A 16,750-nucleotide genomic window follows, 5' to 3' on the forward strand; every position below is an offset into this window, starting at 1 on the left:
ATCCTTAAGGGTGTAGTTGAGAAACTCATACTTTTCATGTAGCATTGAAAACTGGCTTGTGTATAGGGATATTTTTTATAATGTACTAGATGAGTTATCAAGAAATTTAAAAATAAATCCATATTTGAAAAAAGATTTTAATATGCATTGTCCAACCCAATCCCTAAGGGTATGTCTTCTAGATCAGCACACTAGAAAATGTAAGAAAGAATTGAAGCTTACAAGAATATGCTTCAGACAAAAACCATAAATACTTCTGCCATTATTGCATGAAGTATCCCCTAGATTTTTTTATATTAAAGTATTAAGTAATGGTGTAATTTAATTCAACTTAAAATGAGGTTCTTCATTTTTCTGCAATTTGTCAACTTTGGCTGAAAATTAATTTTGACAAATCTGTTTTACTTTAAAATAAAGAAGAAAACCTTGTCTTTGAGAAAACAGAACAGTCCATAGTTAGTTAATTATAGAAACAGCCTAGAAGGTAGCTGCTAACATTGCTTTCTTTTCATCCTTTTTCCAACACAGCATGTGATAGAGACTTAGTTGCTGACATTGTGTTCATAGTTGATCGTGGTACATCGAAGTCAAACTTTGAAGATCTAAAAAAATTCCTGCAAAACCTAATACGCTTTTTTGATGTGAAGCAGAAATGCATAAGAATTGGCCTGATGACATACACCGATACACAAGAAGTGGTATTTCGTCTGAACACAGACTTGCACAAAACTGAATTTCTGCAGAAAATACAGGACCTTCCTGCTGAGCCAGGAGAAGCCAACACCGGTGCAGCTATTAATACCACGAGGCTAAAACTCTTTAGTGAACGTGCTGGAAGTAGGAGGAAGCAAGGGGTAGAGCAAATAGCTGTTCTGGTTACTCACAGACTCTCTCAAGACAACGTGAGCGATGCTGCTGCTCTTCTGCGCAGAAGAGGGGTGGCGTTGTTTGCCATAGGCATTGAAAGTGCTTCTGACCAACAGCTGGTCCAGATTGCCTCGTATCCTCAAGAGCAGTATGTTACCAGTCTCAAGACATTTTCGGATCTGCAAAACCAGCATGATTTTTTTCAAAAGAAGATCTTGAATCAAATACAAAACAATCTCTATGTCCAGTCTGAAAAAAAAATGACTCTCAAAACAGGTAAAGCTTTCCAAATAACTTTGGGTCTCTCCAGGTCAAGAGGTTTTAACTGAAGACTATCATGAACTATGACTGAGGTTTCTCAAATCCTGAACTTTCGAGAAGAGAAATGTGTATTTAAAATTGAAAGGAAATTCACAATTTACTTCTTAGCATACTGCTAAAGTTCAGTCGTATTAAAAGCTTGTTTATTTACACCATTATTTAATAAGAAGGACTAATGCTGGCAGAAATGTCAACTGCCCTGTTAGGCAGTAAGTTAAAAAACTCCTGAGGCACCATTAGAGATTGATCTGTTGGAAGATGATGCATCTGCATGACATTTCTGCAGAGATGTTAACTTTCCAGTCAGTCTGCCCTAGAAAACAAGGTAGAATGTGCACATTATGTTTTTTTGGCAGATCTTAAGCCATCTTAAGCCATCTTAAGCAGATCTTAAGGGTGAATGTCCTGGCAAAATGAAGTGGCTGAAATTTTCAGACCAGTGTAGAAATAATAGTAAAACTAATATTAATAACAATAACAACAGAGCAGCCTTAAACATTTTAATTTAAATTGCCAATGGGTTTGTGCCTAATAGCACTAAGTCTGTTTTCTGGCTGTGGTCTATCTGACCATTAAGTGGACTGCAGCTGGTCCATGGAACCTTATTAAATAGTAAAATTAATCATACTGATTAAGTGTTTAATATGGCTATGGAAAGATGCATGATGAATTCTGATGGCTGATAAAAGTCTTATTGAAAAGTCTAGGATATACTAGAAGTGGTTGCTTTAAAAGCATTTCAGATGTGGCTGAAAACTCCAAGCTTTTGGTTTTGTTTTCTGTGGGGAAAGCAGTGATACAGTTACGGGTAAATGATGCTACGTTTCTTACTGCCCTGCTTCAGACACCTGGCAGGTAAGTTTGCCAATTATTTCTTTTCCCAGATAGAGAGTTTATCCATTTACTTACATATTAGGAAAGGGAGGGAAATAGATGTTTGTTCATGCATTCAACAGCGAAGTAACAGAATTTCTCGTTTGATGTAGGATGCAAGGAAACAGAAGAAGCTGATATTTATTTTCTCATTGATGGTTCATGGAGTCTTGACTATTCAGACTTCTTGGACATGAAGAATTTTTTGAAAGAAGTGATTAGGCACTTTAGCGTAGGACTGAATAGAGTTCGATTTGGACTTGTGCAGTTCTCACACATCAAAGAACTGGAATTTGAAATTAATAAATACAAGACAACGAGTGATTTAATGAAAGCCATTGAAAATGTCCGGCAAATAGGTGGAAATACCAGTACGGGGGAAGCTCTAGCTTACATGAAGCCGTTGTTTGAAAAGGCCAGGAAGCAGCGTGGAGTTACAATATCCTACCATCTGGTGGTTCTCACGGACGGGGAGTCGCAGGACAGTGTGAAGGAACCAGCTATGGAACTCAGGGAAGACCAGATTAACATTTATGCCATTGGTGTAAGAGAAGCTAATAAAACACAGCTTTATGAGATTGCAGGAGCAAAAAAGAGGGTGTATTTTGTACACAATTTTGACTTACTGAGGGACATAAAAAATGAAGTTATCCAAGAGATCTGTACCAAAGAAGGTAAGACCACGCTTTCACTTTCTCCTGAGAAGACAGGAAACAAATAGATTGCTTTTAATTTGATAGACAAATTATTTCCTGAATAATTTATGATATCTTCTCCTAGCTTGAACAATGTCAGTATGTCAGCTGAAGTTTTCAGAGCGCGATAGTGATTTCTGTGTACCTTAAGTATTGGCAGATACTATGAAAAGTTTTATTTCCTGAAACACCAAGCACATCTTGCCTGTTTATCATATTCCTCTGTCTGAACCAACAACGTAAAAGACACTCCAAATCACTCTTGAACACCTAGCCTGTAAATGTATCTAATTTTGAACATATCTTTCCTAAAGCTGTCTATTGAGCATGCTGTTTTCCTTATCACAAACAAACTAGCCCCTTTTATCGGGCATAGACAGGTATACCAAATCTCTCAAAAAATATTTTAGAGTTGAGATGAAGTGAAGTCCAAACAAAGTGTTTTCCAAGTTTAAAGTAATGATATAGAAACAAGTTTTCTCCAACTGGTGGTTTACTTGTATTTTATCTTTTTCAGTGACTTTTTGGCCAGCATTGATCAGGAAACAAGTAAAAGCCTGTGTTGCACAAATATCCCCACTCCCATTTTATTTCTAGCAGCTCTATAAAACACGAATGAAAAAAAATGTGTTGAAACGTGGCATGGCAGCATGCAGGCTCTGCATGTGTAGCCATCTGTTGATTGGGTCACCTCTTCCTGTAGGGCAGATACACAAGTTGCTGAGCAAAGTTCCTGTGTCCTCTCTCACTGAAGTGAAGAGAAAATGTTCAGGTTTTGTAGGCTTCAAAACTTGGCCAGCAGCAGGCTTTAGATTTTTATTTTCTAAAACCCCTGTTATTGTTCAGTTGCTTGGCTGTGGGATTTAATACTGACTGATGAAATTGCAAATGATGATGTTAATATTACCCTACGTCAGATCTGAGGGGGTAAAGTATTTTAGTCACAATCATAATGTAACAATGAACTATTAAAAGATAAAGTTCAAAAAGGCTTATACTGATTTTCTTTTTCTTTCTTTCCTCTTCTGAGGTTATTCTATCATGTTTATTTTTTTCCTCAAAAAAACGTAAAGCCCAAGTTGAAAGACTTTTTATTTTTTTTCTTGACAGCCTGCAAGGAAATGGAAGCTGATATCATGTTTTTGGTGGACAGTTCTGCAAGTATTGGAGATACGAATTTTCTGAAAATGAAAACCTTCATGAGAGGGCTAGTGGACAGAACAGATGTTGGTGCAGACAAAGTACAGATTGGCGTTGTCCAGTTCAGCCACGAACCAAAGGAAGAGTTCCAGCTTAATACCTACTCCTCCAAAAAAGAGCTCTTCAGAGCTATTGACAGGATATCTCCCCTTCAATCCACTACTTTGACAGGACAAGCACTGAAATTCATGCCTAAATATTTTCAAGCTAGTACTGGTTCACGTCCCCGGGTTAAAAAAATTCTCATCCTGATCACAGATGGGGAAGCACAGGATGATGTTAAAGCCCCTGCCACAGCACTCCGAGAGAAAGGCATTATTATCTATTCTGTTGGAGTTTTTAATGCAAACAAAACTCAGCTTGAAGAGATTAGTGGGAAGCATGAGATGGTATTTTATGTTGAAAATTTTGATATTCTAAAACGGATTAAAGATGCCCTAATTTTTCACATTTGCAGTATTCCTTCTGAAGCTCGTAAGTATGGCAATTTAGTAATTTGTTAATGAGTGAGCATGTGTGGGAATTTTGTTCTGACCTCATTATGACCAAGTGTTAGAGTTGCAGAGCTGACTGCCTCTCTGTCCTTGCATCAGTTTGTCCTGTGCACATTTTCTGCTCCCCACTGCCCCTTCTCTCTGGGGGCGGCATTTCACAAGTCTCCCAGGATATCATTCCAGCTTGTGGTGCTCTGAGCATCCTCTCTTTATACCCTGGCGGTCTAGCTGACCACCGGTGTCTCTCATTTTTTTTCTTGGAAATGTGAGATTGGAGACCTTCCTTGGAAAAACATGAGTCATTTTGCAAGGGGAATAAAGCTTACGGGGAAAAAGCTTCACGCACTCCTTCCTCCTTACTATCTTCTTGCTATGTCTGCCTTTCAGCTGCTACTTCTGTGCACTCCTCATGCGAGGCAAGAAGGGGAACTTGTGATGATTCAGACTGTTTTTTCTGAATAACAGTATTAGAAGGGCCCACTGGGTCTCAGAATTCAAATCTCTGCGACCAGAGGCAACTAGGCTGCCACCAACGACTTTGGCAAGAGTATGTCTGTACTCCCACCAGAAATTTCTTTTTCTTCAATTTCTTTTTCTTCTCTTTCAGGCTTGCACTTAGTATTTATAATATTTACAGACTTGGCCAACTACTTGAACGGGATTATTCTGTACTTGGGATGTTAGTTTTAGCTGAGGATGTACATGGGAAAAGGGCCGGGCTGCAGAAGGAAGTAGATGAGATGTCCTGCTCCTCTGAGCTCTCATAGATGTCAGCTATGCTTGCACACATGAGATAGGAGTCAAAAAACATTCGAGTACCAGCTATGCACTGTCTCTAACTCAGTTGCACTGAAATCTGTTCTATTGCTGTGACACTGCAAAAGACTTTAAAGTGGGTGAACATTTTGATCTCTGTTGTAGAAAGGTGGAACATATAGTAAAAACTGAAATTCAAAGCTGCTAACTGCATCAGGCATGGAAATTGTGCTCATTTAAATGAGGTGAGGTGAACTGTTAAATTCGCTACTGAAGCCTATCCAGCATCCAGTTCCTGAGCTTTCAAAACTCCCCCTTTTCAGCAGGAGCTGGGGGCCAGAGCAAAGCATGAGCCATGCAAAGGCCTTTGATCCTGGCAGAGTCCTGAGAGGTCCAAGCAGCCAGCATTCAGGCACATGCCTATAACTCTGTGCCGTTGCAATTTAGACTCTGCCACAATTAGCCAAGCCCCTAAGCACCGTTTTTTTTTCCTTCTCAGCAACTTTTAAAAGGGCAGCAGTAGCTTATACAGTGAGAAATCAGGTGCAAATAGGGAAGTTTGAAATGTAATGAGTCACCAGGTGTAATCCGTGCTGCTCTACGTGTCTGTGGCAGCGAGAATGCTGCCTTCAGAGGGAGCAGCCGATCCTCGAAGCTGAGGAGTAACCTGGAGGAAGGAAGTCATCCCGGCTTGTTCAAAGCAATGCATACAGAGTCCAGGAGGCAGACTTGCTGCTACGGTTAACTCAGGTGTGACATAAACATTTAGATTTTTTTCTGCTAGATGGAAGTACGCATTGACAAAAAAATGCTGTACATAAGATTGTGGGGGGAAAAGGTTCAGGAATATTAATATCTTGTGGAAGAATAGCATTATATATTGTAAGCTAATAGAAATATTTCCACAATATTAACTTAAGTACATAATTTGTTTGTTTTATAAGCTCCGTACTGTAGCATCCAGAGCAAAACTGTAGCATTTTTAATAACTATGCAAATGTTCAGTTTAGTCTAACTCTGCTCTGATTAGTGCAATCATGCAGTTCATGCTTAACCATCACAGAAGCAATAAGAAGCTGTCATATATACAGCTTATTGATAACAATACAGCTATCTATGCAAACTAGTCTGTCAGCAAAGTTATCCAGATGTTGCATATAACACTGAAAAATAGACTTGACTGGACATTTAAACAAGAATGAAGCTATTTGTAATCTTTCTCTCTCCTGACAGAACTTAATACACAAACCAGCATAAAGCATGAAATAAAGCATCTGCTTTAGTTTTTAGCTTTTATGCTATTTCCCTAAAGCACTTCCTCTTTTTTTTTTCTTTGATTTTTGGGGGGGTTGTAGGTCCCATTTCTGGGGACTGAACCTAGGATATAGCATGTCAAAAACATATGTCCTAAACTTGTTTACTGTTAAAGGCATAAGAGTTTTCTCCCAAAGCTGCTAATTATCTTATTATTTGCTTCTCATTTATGTTGGCATTCAGTTTGAGTAATAGCGGGTGATTTCAAGGATAACTTTCCAACCCTTTTCATTTCCTGAAACAGAGACCCTAAGGGGCTGTTTATCCTAAAGGGAGACCTGCAGCATTCATGGGGGACAGGGAAAGGTGCATCTTCCCTAGAAAAAAAGGGAACAAAAGTTTCAGTAAATTCAAAGCATGGACTCTGCTGAAAATTATTAGCCTTGTAGTAAAACTCTGTACCCTAATATGTGAAGGGGGCATATGGCAGTAAATGGAGTCTCACCTGCACTAAGCTATTCACAGTATTGCATACGATGTTTTATGACAAAACCCATGAATGACAGTTGGTATTGTTGTGCCTCGTTGTGCACTTCTTCCCTTGTCCAGTGGATTTTTGATCATTTTGAAAACTTCTAGAGGACTTGCAATTCTGGCATTAATTAAGCTCTTGGGATCTGCCTTTTTTGTTTTGTTCTGTTTTTTTTTTTTTTGTTGTTTTTTGTTTTTTGTTTTTTACAAAGCAGATATTACACAAACCCTAGTAATATCTGTTATCAAGATGCTACCAAGAAGCCATCTATGTTAATATGCTTTGCTTGAGTTACAATAATCTGTAGAATTTTACACATGAAATCTTTGCTTTTCTGGGTTTTTACAGCATGCAGAAGGGTGGAACGTTTAGACATCGTGTTTGTGATAGACAGCTCTGGAAGCATAAACTTCTCACAGTACCAGACCATGAAAGACTTTATGGTTGCTTTGGTGAACAAGTCGGATGTTGGCCCAGACGGAGTACAATTTGGAGCATTAAAGTATTCTGATCAGCCAGAAATACTCTTCCATCTCAGTAAATACACTACAAAACTGGAGATTACTGAGGCTATCCAGAGCGATAACATTAGAGGAGGAGGAACCTACACAGCGAAGGCGCTGACCCACTCGGAAATGTTATTTGCTGAGGCACACGGCAGCCGTAAGAGCAGAGGAGTTCCCCAGGTGCTGATCGTGATAACTGACGGGGTATCTCACGACGAAACCGTTCTGGGTGACGTGGCCCTGCGGTTACGGAACAAGGGAATTGTCATCTACGCAGTGGGAGTAGAAGGAGCACGTCAAAAGGAGCTGCTAGAAATGGCTGGATCAGAAGATAAATGTTTCTATGTGAATACCTTTGAAGGACTTAGAAACTTAACTGCAAATGTAACGCGTGACATATGTGATCTTTCACCACCACGTAAGTGTACTCACTATTGGCTGTTTACACTCAACTTCCACTTCCCCTACACCTGTATTTGAAGGAAGCTTCTGCAAAGCCAGATAGGTATCTGGCTGATACAGACACCATCACCTGCTCTGACTAGCGTGACTTAACTTACACCCATCTCTGTTCCCTGCTTGTTCAGTTCAGCTTTGGCAGTGTAGCTGCTTCTCCGCTGCCTTCTCCTCGCACCGCACTTCTGCATGGAAGCAGCTGTGTCTGCTGTGCTTTTTTCGGAAGTTGATCCTTTCAGGCTGCGTTAAGCGTGCTGAGGGCAATCTGGTTCAGCCGGGAAGGCACCTCGTCTATGAAGCCTAAAGAGTCTTTTTGTATAGACATGACAGTGCTCAGGTCAGCCAGGAAGGCAGGCTGGTTATGTGTCTTATACACAAAGGATGGGATTTTTCTTACCTAGCTTCAGCTGTCTGTAGCTGTCATGTTTAATCACTGTAGTTTCCCTTTTTAGGCAGTGGTAGAAAGAAATAGGCATTTTGGGGGTGTGAGTCTCATGACCATTTTAGGTATTTGCATGATGCTGAAATGAAGTATACTGTTGTCCTGTAGATGTTTGGTTAGGCCAACATAACTTAGGTTACACTTTCCTCTGACAAAGTAACTATGGTTACTCTGGGATGTAAGTGCTTGCAGCAGTATATTTTGTGTTCTAGACCTAGATGTCTGAATTTTCGTCTACATTGTGTTTTACACACTGAAACTTTTATAGATTTTTTTTTTTTGTCAATATGACTAGTAGGACATGGGTGGTACAGGCAGGATTATCCTGTAATGAAAATAGAAATAGAATCTGGTACTCTGTTAATGTAATGTATTTTCCTTTGCCTTCTGCAGACTGTCCAAAGCAAGCAGATGTTATTTTCTTAATCGATGGTTCCAGAAAAATAGACAAGGAAGACTTCAGGAAGATGAAGGACTTTGTGAAAAATGTGGCTGATCCGGTTGTCACTGCTCAAAATACCAAAATTGGCGTTGCCCAGTACAGCAATGACTATGAAGAAGAGTTCAGCCTGGGCACTTTTTCGAACAGATCAGATCTAGAATTTAAAATTAAAAGCATCAAACAAATTAAAGGACATCGAAGTGATCTTGAAAATGCACTTCAGAAAGTGAAATTATACTTCCAACCAGAAAGGGGTAGCAGAATATATGAAAATATCCAACAGATTTTACTGGTAATCACTACTGGAAGAAAAATTGGTAGAGCTACTAGAGCAGCAGAAAGCCTGAGACAGAGAGGTGTTGATATATATGCCATAGGTGTGGGGAACATCGATCACTCTCAGCTAACACAGATAACTGGGACATCAAGTAGGAAATTTGCTGTTGATGATTTTTCTAAGTTGAAGACCATAGAAAAAAGACTGGTTGATGTTATTTGTGAAGATGATAGCAGAAAAGGTAAGCATCCCTGAACCAAATCGTTTTAAGATTGTGGGGTGCTGCTTTAAGTATGCTTCCCAGTTAGAGTGGTTCAGACCGATCTTCTATGCCCCTCTGAAAATGGAATAGAAAAAAATCTTCTAACTCAGATGAAGAGAATGATCTATGTGGAATAAATTAGCTATATACATCTGATCTTTCTAAACTTGCAGAAAGAAATGACCAGCATTTTTTTCTTTCTGCTCCCTCCCTAGAATAAAGGATTTGAACTGACAAACAAATAACCACCCATATCCATTTGTGCTGTATTGGCTGCTCCCTTGCAGCTTCCCATGCAAATACTTTCCTTTCTTGGTACTTGAGGTAGTTCCCCCTTTTTCTCCTTCAGGCAAGGTAAAAGGCTGTGTAGGAACAGTTACTGTGAATTTGGTAAGTGTGCTGCAAGTTCACACCCACTCTGCTTCCCATTAACTTACCTGGGTACTTATGTTCCCATTTCTGCAAATCTGAACTGATTGACATTATGCAACCCAGCATTGAGGATTTTAGTTTTAATTGCTTCTGCATTTCTGAGTTTTAAAGTGCATCACTGCTATCCCCTTCGTTACTCAAAGTACAGCTTACTACATGGTCTTTACTTCACACGGCTGAGTGAGGGGTATGGTGGCAGCACTGGCCTTTTTATGGTATGTGCTTTCATTTCCCTCCTGCTTTTCCAGTTAACTCACATGCAGTGACAAAATATGTTAAAATGCATATTGGGAGTTGGGTCCCCTACTCTGACTGCTAGTAGCAGTGTTCCGGATGCCACAGCAAAAGTGAAGCCAGGCAGAGAGCATAATGAGGAAGCAAGGAAAGGACGAGAAGTAGTGTTGACCCAAATCTCAAACATTAGGCACAGCATGACCTTTAAAGTAATGAGATTGCTATAGCAGTTCTTGTTAACTCTCCAGCACAACATGTTAAAAATAAATGTTTCTCTGACATTTTAATAGGTACCAGCACAATTGTTTATAGCTGGGAAATAAGGGGAAGGAAGCGAGGCAAATTGCTGAGCCAAGAAGTACCTCCACTAAAACAACTTCCAGAACTGAAAAATAGACCCTCAGATTTGTTACACATTGATTATTTTGTAAAATTTTTCCAGCTGAAGGCATTTAGGGATTTTGGAACACTTTATACATGCTTTGCATTTCCAGATTTTTGTCTCCAGAAATAATAAAAAATTTATCTAAATGAATTAGAGACCTAAAGATTTATTTAAGATAATCTGCCTGAGAGATGGAGATGGCAGATGGCGCCAAATGCTCTTGCCAGGTCACCTGAATTCTGTGATGCACGTGCTCTCCCCTCATTCTACTTTTTTTCTTCTCCTGTTTTACTTTTCCTGAAAAGAATGTTGTTTAATGCACTTATTTATGATTTTCCCAACAGTTGCTTGTTTTGTGGATGTCACGGTGGGATTTGACATCTCGTCACAGAGGGAAGGCCACTACTTATTTCATGGACAGACTAAACTGGAAAAGCATCTCCCTGAGATTCTGCAAGCCCTCCTGTCCCTAGGAGATGTGAGCTGCAATGTTGGGTCAAAGGCACAGAGCAGTGTGGCTGTTAAGGTGGAGAATACCATTACTCCTGTATCTGCAAAGTTCCGCATTGACAGGGAATCTGTGCTAAATAACCTGACAGATGCTGTGATCAGGGGACCATCCCAGCTTAATGTTGAGTTCTTGCAGTCGCTCTGGGAAACATTTCAGAGTGTGGATGACACTCGAAAAAAGGTAATGTGATGATTTAGGCAAAGTCTTTTAGTTAAAAATGGTATAATAAAGGCTGAAATACAATTATTGCTCTTTGCTTCCACGTGATTTAAATTCTATCTATCTTCAATGTTTTTGTAGGTATTGCTTGTTTTTTCAGACGGTGTGGATGATGACTTAGAAGCTCTCGAACAAAAATCAGAAGAACTTAAAAAGAAAGGTATAATCTATTTTAGAAAAGTAAGAACATGATTCATTTATCACATGGCCTAATAATTGGATGAGAAGCATTTCATTTCATTTGCAGAGAGGGGAGAGGGAGACTGGCTTCCCTATTTAAAGATTCATGATGTGAAACAATATCTCTTTTATAAAGTTACCTAAATTTCCCACAAACTGACAACACATTACGAAACAAATACTGGGGAAGTCCTCGCTGACTCGCATCTATCGAGCTTCTGCACCGCGTTTGAAATCATCCATAGGTCATACTAATCTGTTGTGTTTCACTGATTAGTCTTCTGTCCCCACAATCTGCTGTCACCCAGAAACCCAGGGGAGCAGAAATAGGATAGATGACGTAGTTGTCTGCCACCTTGCCCCTAAGGCTCCAGTATCTGTACTGCCAGCTGATTTCAGAGCCTAGGGCCAAAGAGGTACGGCAGGAGGAATGGAGAAGCTGCCATAGGCTAAGCCTTTCTGGTATGTACAGGAGATCATGTCACACACTGAAAAGTGGAAGCCCATATAGCAAGTGGTTGTTCCCTAGAGCCATGCAAGAGAAAGAAACTGCAGAGCCTGGCTGCAAGAGTTGTTTTCAAGATGCACAGTCAGCTGCCTGTCCTGTCACAGGGTGGTGATTAAAGGCCTAAATTTGCTAATGGGAGACACAAGGGACTTCTCAGTTGGCACCTGCCCCCTTTGACGTGCGCCTGTGGTTCATCCCGTACAGACATCTGCTGTCTGCTGCCTCTCTCTCTCTTTCCCAGCAACAGTCTTGCAAAGAATGAGCTACCTGAGCAGGCAAGAAGAGCTATGGCAGAGTATAAGAGCGACAGGCACAGGTAGCCAGATGGAGCAGAACAGCCTTTTTAGCAAAGATGCAGCTAACTGCAGAGCAGTAACAGCAGGCAGGACGTGAGGCCCCCTTTGACGCTATGGCAGCCACATGGAAAGGATGAGAAAATGGGTATACCTAAATGGTTAGCTCACCTTACCGAAGATTTTTTTTCCATGTGGAGTTCTGTACTGTTGGTCAGTTGTTCTGTGCCAACAAACAAATTGGGTACTAGGAGTGAGTTGCAGTTTGGGATTGAGTTAAGATTTTAGAATATGTTAGGGCCTTTGGTTTGGGTGGGGGTTTTTTGCTTGCTTGGTTTTTAACTTCATGTGCTAGGACTGTGCACTATCATTTAGCTAGAAACTGCTCTCTGCTCTGTTGGAGTGAATCAGGAATCTGCTAGATTCTGTGGACTTAAATCAGAGTAAATTTAGTCTGTTTGGATTAGAATCTATTGATATTGCTAGCTGTATTTGTACAATTATACAAAAGGGATGCAAGACCCAGTCAGAAATCCTGGAAAAGTATTGCTTGTTGCTGTGGCTAGCATATTCCTGTGTGGCTTTGCCTCTTTCCTTAGGCTTCACCCTAGAACCCCAGTGCAATTTCTCTGAAGTCTACCTCAGCTCTAGACCAACTACTGTAGTAGGTGAAATAACTTGGAGCTGCCTCAAATTTAAGCATTTCTCCACCCACCAATATTTGTTATTTAATTTAAAAAGAAGTATAACCCAAATCAACCATATAGCCTTGAGTTATTAGTCATTGTTCAACTAATAAGATTTTCATGTTAAGTCCTTTACTGGCTCCTCCATTTTAATCACTTACAGAATTGTATACAATTAAGAGTGTAGCTTTTACAGTTTGCAGTCTTAACTGGCATCATTCCCCTTCTTCATGATGCATATATATGTGTATATATATATATATTTGGTACAGATATATGATGATATGACATATATACATTATATATGTATATATACACAGAATAGTTCCTTGTTTTTCCATGGAACTGGTATGTACATTAATATTTATTTTAATTAGGTTTGGATGCACTTATAACTGTTGCTCTGGAAGGGGCCTCCAATTTTAAGCAACTTCGATCCATTGAGTTTGGGAAAGGATTTGAATATGACGCTCACTTAAGTATTGACATGACTGATATTGCCAGCAGGCTGTCCAAGATGCTGGTAAGTTATTCGATAAAGAACCAATATATACGGTTAGACCTTGGATTAAAGAACTGTAGAATCAGACCATAATTAAAAAGTTTTGTAAATATGACTAATGAAGGACTTACCCTATTAATAGAGCATAAAGTGCAGTCATATTCTCATGGAGAAGGCTTCCAGTGGGAGCAGAACCAGAGCAATGAGGATATTTTTGGAATATATAGTTTCATCTTCGGTAACTTTTTTTTTTTTTCAAGAACAATATTGCAGAGAGGACCTGCTGCTCTGTGGCTTGCAAATGCATTGGGGAAGAAGGTGAAATTGGAGATAGAGGGAAACAAGGGATAAAGGTAAGAATACATCCTAGCTTTGTATTGCAAGCTTTGAATTGTGACTGGAACGATAGGCTAGGTGCACACAAGAAAAATTGCACCTTGGGGACCCAGCACGCAGGTAGTACTTAGTGCCTCTGCTACAACTCATGATGTGTGAGATGCATAGAACGATTCTGCACGTGAGTGCAATGCTTCTGGTGAGGGTAATCACTATTCATCAACGTATTGCCTCTGGGAAGGCCTGCGGAGATCTGGGAAGGCCTGATATTATAACCTTGCAGATCAACAGGAAGAGCTGTGGGTAACTGAGGCAGATTTTCATTTTCTCAGCCTCTATGGAGCAGCATATAGATTTCCTATAGTCCCATTCAGTTGGACTGAGTGATTCAGATGAAAATGAAACCAGTTTTTTGAGACTGCCCATTTTGGGGATATAAGAAAATGATAAATACAAAGGAAAAATCTTGTCTTAAAGATTTAGCTCCTTTATTTGTGTTGGTAAATTTTAAATCTAAGCCAGTCAGTTCTCTCAGTTTTAGCTGTCTACTAGTGACTGCTTTGGAAAAAGGCAAGTGAAGTGAGATAACTATCTAAATATATTCTAAGGGATGACTGATAAATCTTCCAAAAGGACATTATAGCTCACTGCCTAGCAATGTAGGAGGAGGAATCAACCATTAGTTATGATTAGTATGGAGTTTGGGGAAGAAGATTTCATAATTTATGAGCTCTACTAGTTTTGCTTTAGCAGCTTGCCTGCTTTTTCCCAGAATGTGGGTCTTTAAGATAGAGATCTGTATTTAGGGCCACCAGAAAGTAGCTAATAAAGGCTTGTGCGTCCCATTTTCCAACATTCTTGAAATGATTTAGGGTAGCAATCTGTTTCACAAAGGACCAAAACCTCTTGAGTGTGTTACATTTCATTTAAGTTGTAAAGATTTCCAATAAAGTCGATGGGAAGATACCAGCTAATTTCAGTGAAATGTTACAGGCAAGGGCCTTAAAAATTAACCAATATAAACAAGCAAAAATAGTTTAAACATAATTATCTGTCCTTTGCTTTAATGACAACTACCTTAATCGATTAGGACAATGAAATCCATAATACATAAATACAACATACAAACTAACAATAATCGGTTACATTTTTTGACTAACTAGATTTCTAGTTAAGGAATGCAGTGAAGCCCTCCTAAACATCAGACGGTTGTCACTTTTGCTGTATTCATTTGCTTTAGTGTAGTTACCAAACGGTGGAAAACGCTGTATGGAAGTACATTATTGTAATGTTAAACAGTATTCAATTTAATGTATTTTTTTTTAATTTCAAAACAATTTGGAGAGTGCTGTCAAATGTGTGCACTAATTCTAAATAAAACCATGCTCTAGTATATGGACATTTGAAGAATGTATTTCTTCCAGTCATAGAGAGTGCAAATGTGGTGGAAAGAATGTCCCTCTTGTAAATAAAGTATTACCTTAAATACAATCCTGATTTTCCCGCTTCCTGTAGCTCAGCATCTTAATTGGCCACTAATGGATGTTGCTGCTCACTTGTTGCTCCTTAGGATTTCAACAGCCATCACCACTGCTGCTGGAGGCTTCAGATTTTCCAGCTCCAGCAGCCAAAGAAATAGGCAGCTCAGGCTTATACATTAGTTAACATATATTTATGTTAACGCTCTTCCTTTTGCCATTTCTCTCTGAGGTGAGGGAATATGTGAAGGCTTTCCACCTTCCAGAAAGCTCTCACAAAACATCGTGCCAGGATCAGCGTTTCCCCTGCCTGGCAGCACCCTTAGCCGAGCGGAAGAAAACAGCCACTCGCACGAAGCTCTGCCTCAGAGCGCGGTACCACGGCAACGGGGCCTGCCTGGATTTTCACGCTCCAGACCCTACCCTGTTGCAAAAGGGGCCTCTGAATTCAGACGGGAGCTGAGTGGAAACTGTGCTTCTTTTTGCCCTCGAAGCTTTGCTGCGCAGGGGAATGGGAGGAGAGGTTGAAAGACCGCCCTCCGCTCAGCAAGGCTTGTTTCAGACCAAAGCGTTCGGAGCTCTCGTTAAGCCTGCGCTAACATTCAAAGCCCATGAGAGCTGCTCCTCCTGCAGCTTTCATCTCTGCGGAGCTAGGGGACAAAGGAGATGTCCACCCTGGCTTCAGAACGGTGCGCTTTGTTCATTAGATCACTCCTAAAACAGTTCCCTTCTAAAATATTATTCCCACAATTTGTTTTTTTTACCGGGCTCCCAAATTAGGGTGAGCACTGTGCTTTCTATTCTTATAAAATGCTGCAGGAGGGGTTACGTAAGCTTTGCCAAAAATGGTTGGTCTAGAATAAAAACTAACACGAAAGAACAATGTTAAATCAGAAACACAGACATTTTGGAGCTCTACGTGGCTGCAAGGCCTGGGAAGAGATTCTCTTTCAAAAATCTACACAAAGAGCTACACAAAGAAGGACTCTACACAGAAATTTCCAAGTCTCCACCATAACTCTTCAGATTAGAAATATTTCCTGGCTAAAGTCTACCTGAGGCAAGTGGCTTATTTTTTAAAGCAGACTCCTTTCCTGCAAGGTCAAATTTCCTTTCTGATCAAATCCTCAGTCTGGCTTGTGTCAAAAGTAATGGGCTTTACCTCCACAGTTATGAGAAGGTATATTTTATCTTATGGGTGATGATTGATCTTTGGTCATTCTAAGTATGTTTTATTGCTCATCCTCACTGACGAATGTTGAGCTGTTTAGAGATCCATTAAAGCAATCATTTTTGTGTCGCTGAGGAAGCTCCAATCCTCCCCCTTAAAGACAGGATGTTTGACAGCTCTTGCTACAAAAGACATTCAAGCAGCGACTCTGAGCAGATGAAAATTATTTGGAGCAGAAGGAAACAGTGAAACTGAGGAATATTTCTACCCAAACCAATGAACGTTCCTCGTAAGAAGGCAAAATAAGCATTTATGTGTGATAATTTATGATCTTGAACAAAATTCTTTGTTTTTTTTTTCCTATCATCTTTAAAAGATTCGTTAGTGCATATATATCTCAATGTTGTCTTGAAATGTATGATTAGTTGCTGGAGAGTT

At 39.8% G+C, this 16,750-nt stretch overlaps 1 protein-coding gene across 1 annotated transcript in view; it reads left to right on the top strand.

Annotated features, from left to right (window-relative positions):
* The window catches only part of LOC134136561 (collagen alpha-6(VI) chain-like), a 55,962-nt gene that overhangs the window by 11,872 nt on the left and 27,340 nt on the right, over positions 1-16,750 (top strand). Inside the window, exons 5-13 of the mRNA XM_062568476.1 lie at positions 529-1,143; positions 2,175-2,735; positions 3,867-4,434; positions 7,348-7,916; positions 8,790-9,356; positions 10,773-11,119; positions 11,240-11,318; positions 13,203-13,348; positions 13,588-13,680. Of these exons, the coding sequence (XP_062424460.1) occupies positions 529-1,143; positions 2,175-2,735; positions 3,867-4,434; positions 7,348-7,916; positions 8,790-9,356; positions 10,773-11,119; positions 11,240-11,318; positions 13,203-13,348; positions 13,588-13,680 (3,545 nt within the window). The remainder of the gene's footprint in view (positions 1-528; positions 1,144-2,174; positions 2,736-3,866; positions 4,435-7,347; positions 7,917-8,789; positions 9,357-10,772; positions 11,120-11,239; positions 11,319-13,202; positions 13,349-13,587; positions 13,681-16,750) is intronic.

Source organism: Rhea pennata, chromosome 2, assembly GCF_028389875.1.
Source record: "Rhea pennata isolate bPtePen1 chromosome 2, bPtePen1.pri, whole genome shotgun sequence".
Classification (NCBI taxonomy): domain Eukaryota; kingdom Metazoa; phylum Chordata; class Aves; order Rheiformes; family Rheidae; genus Rhea; species Rhea pennata.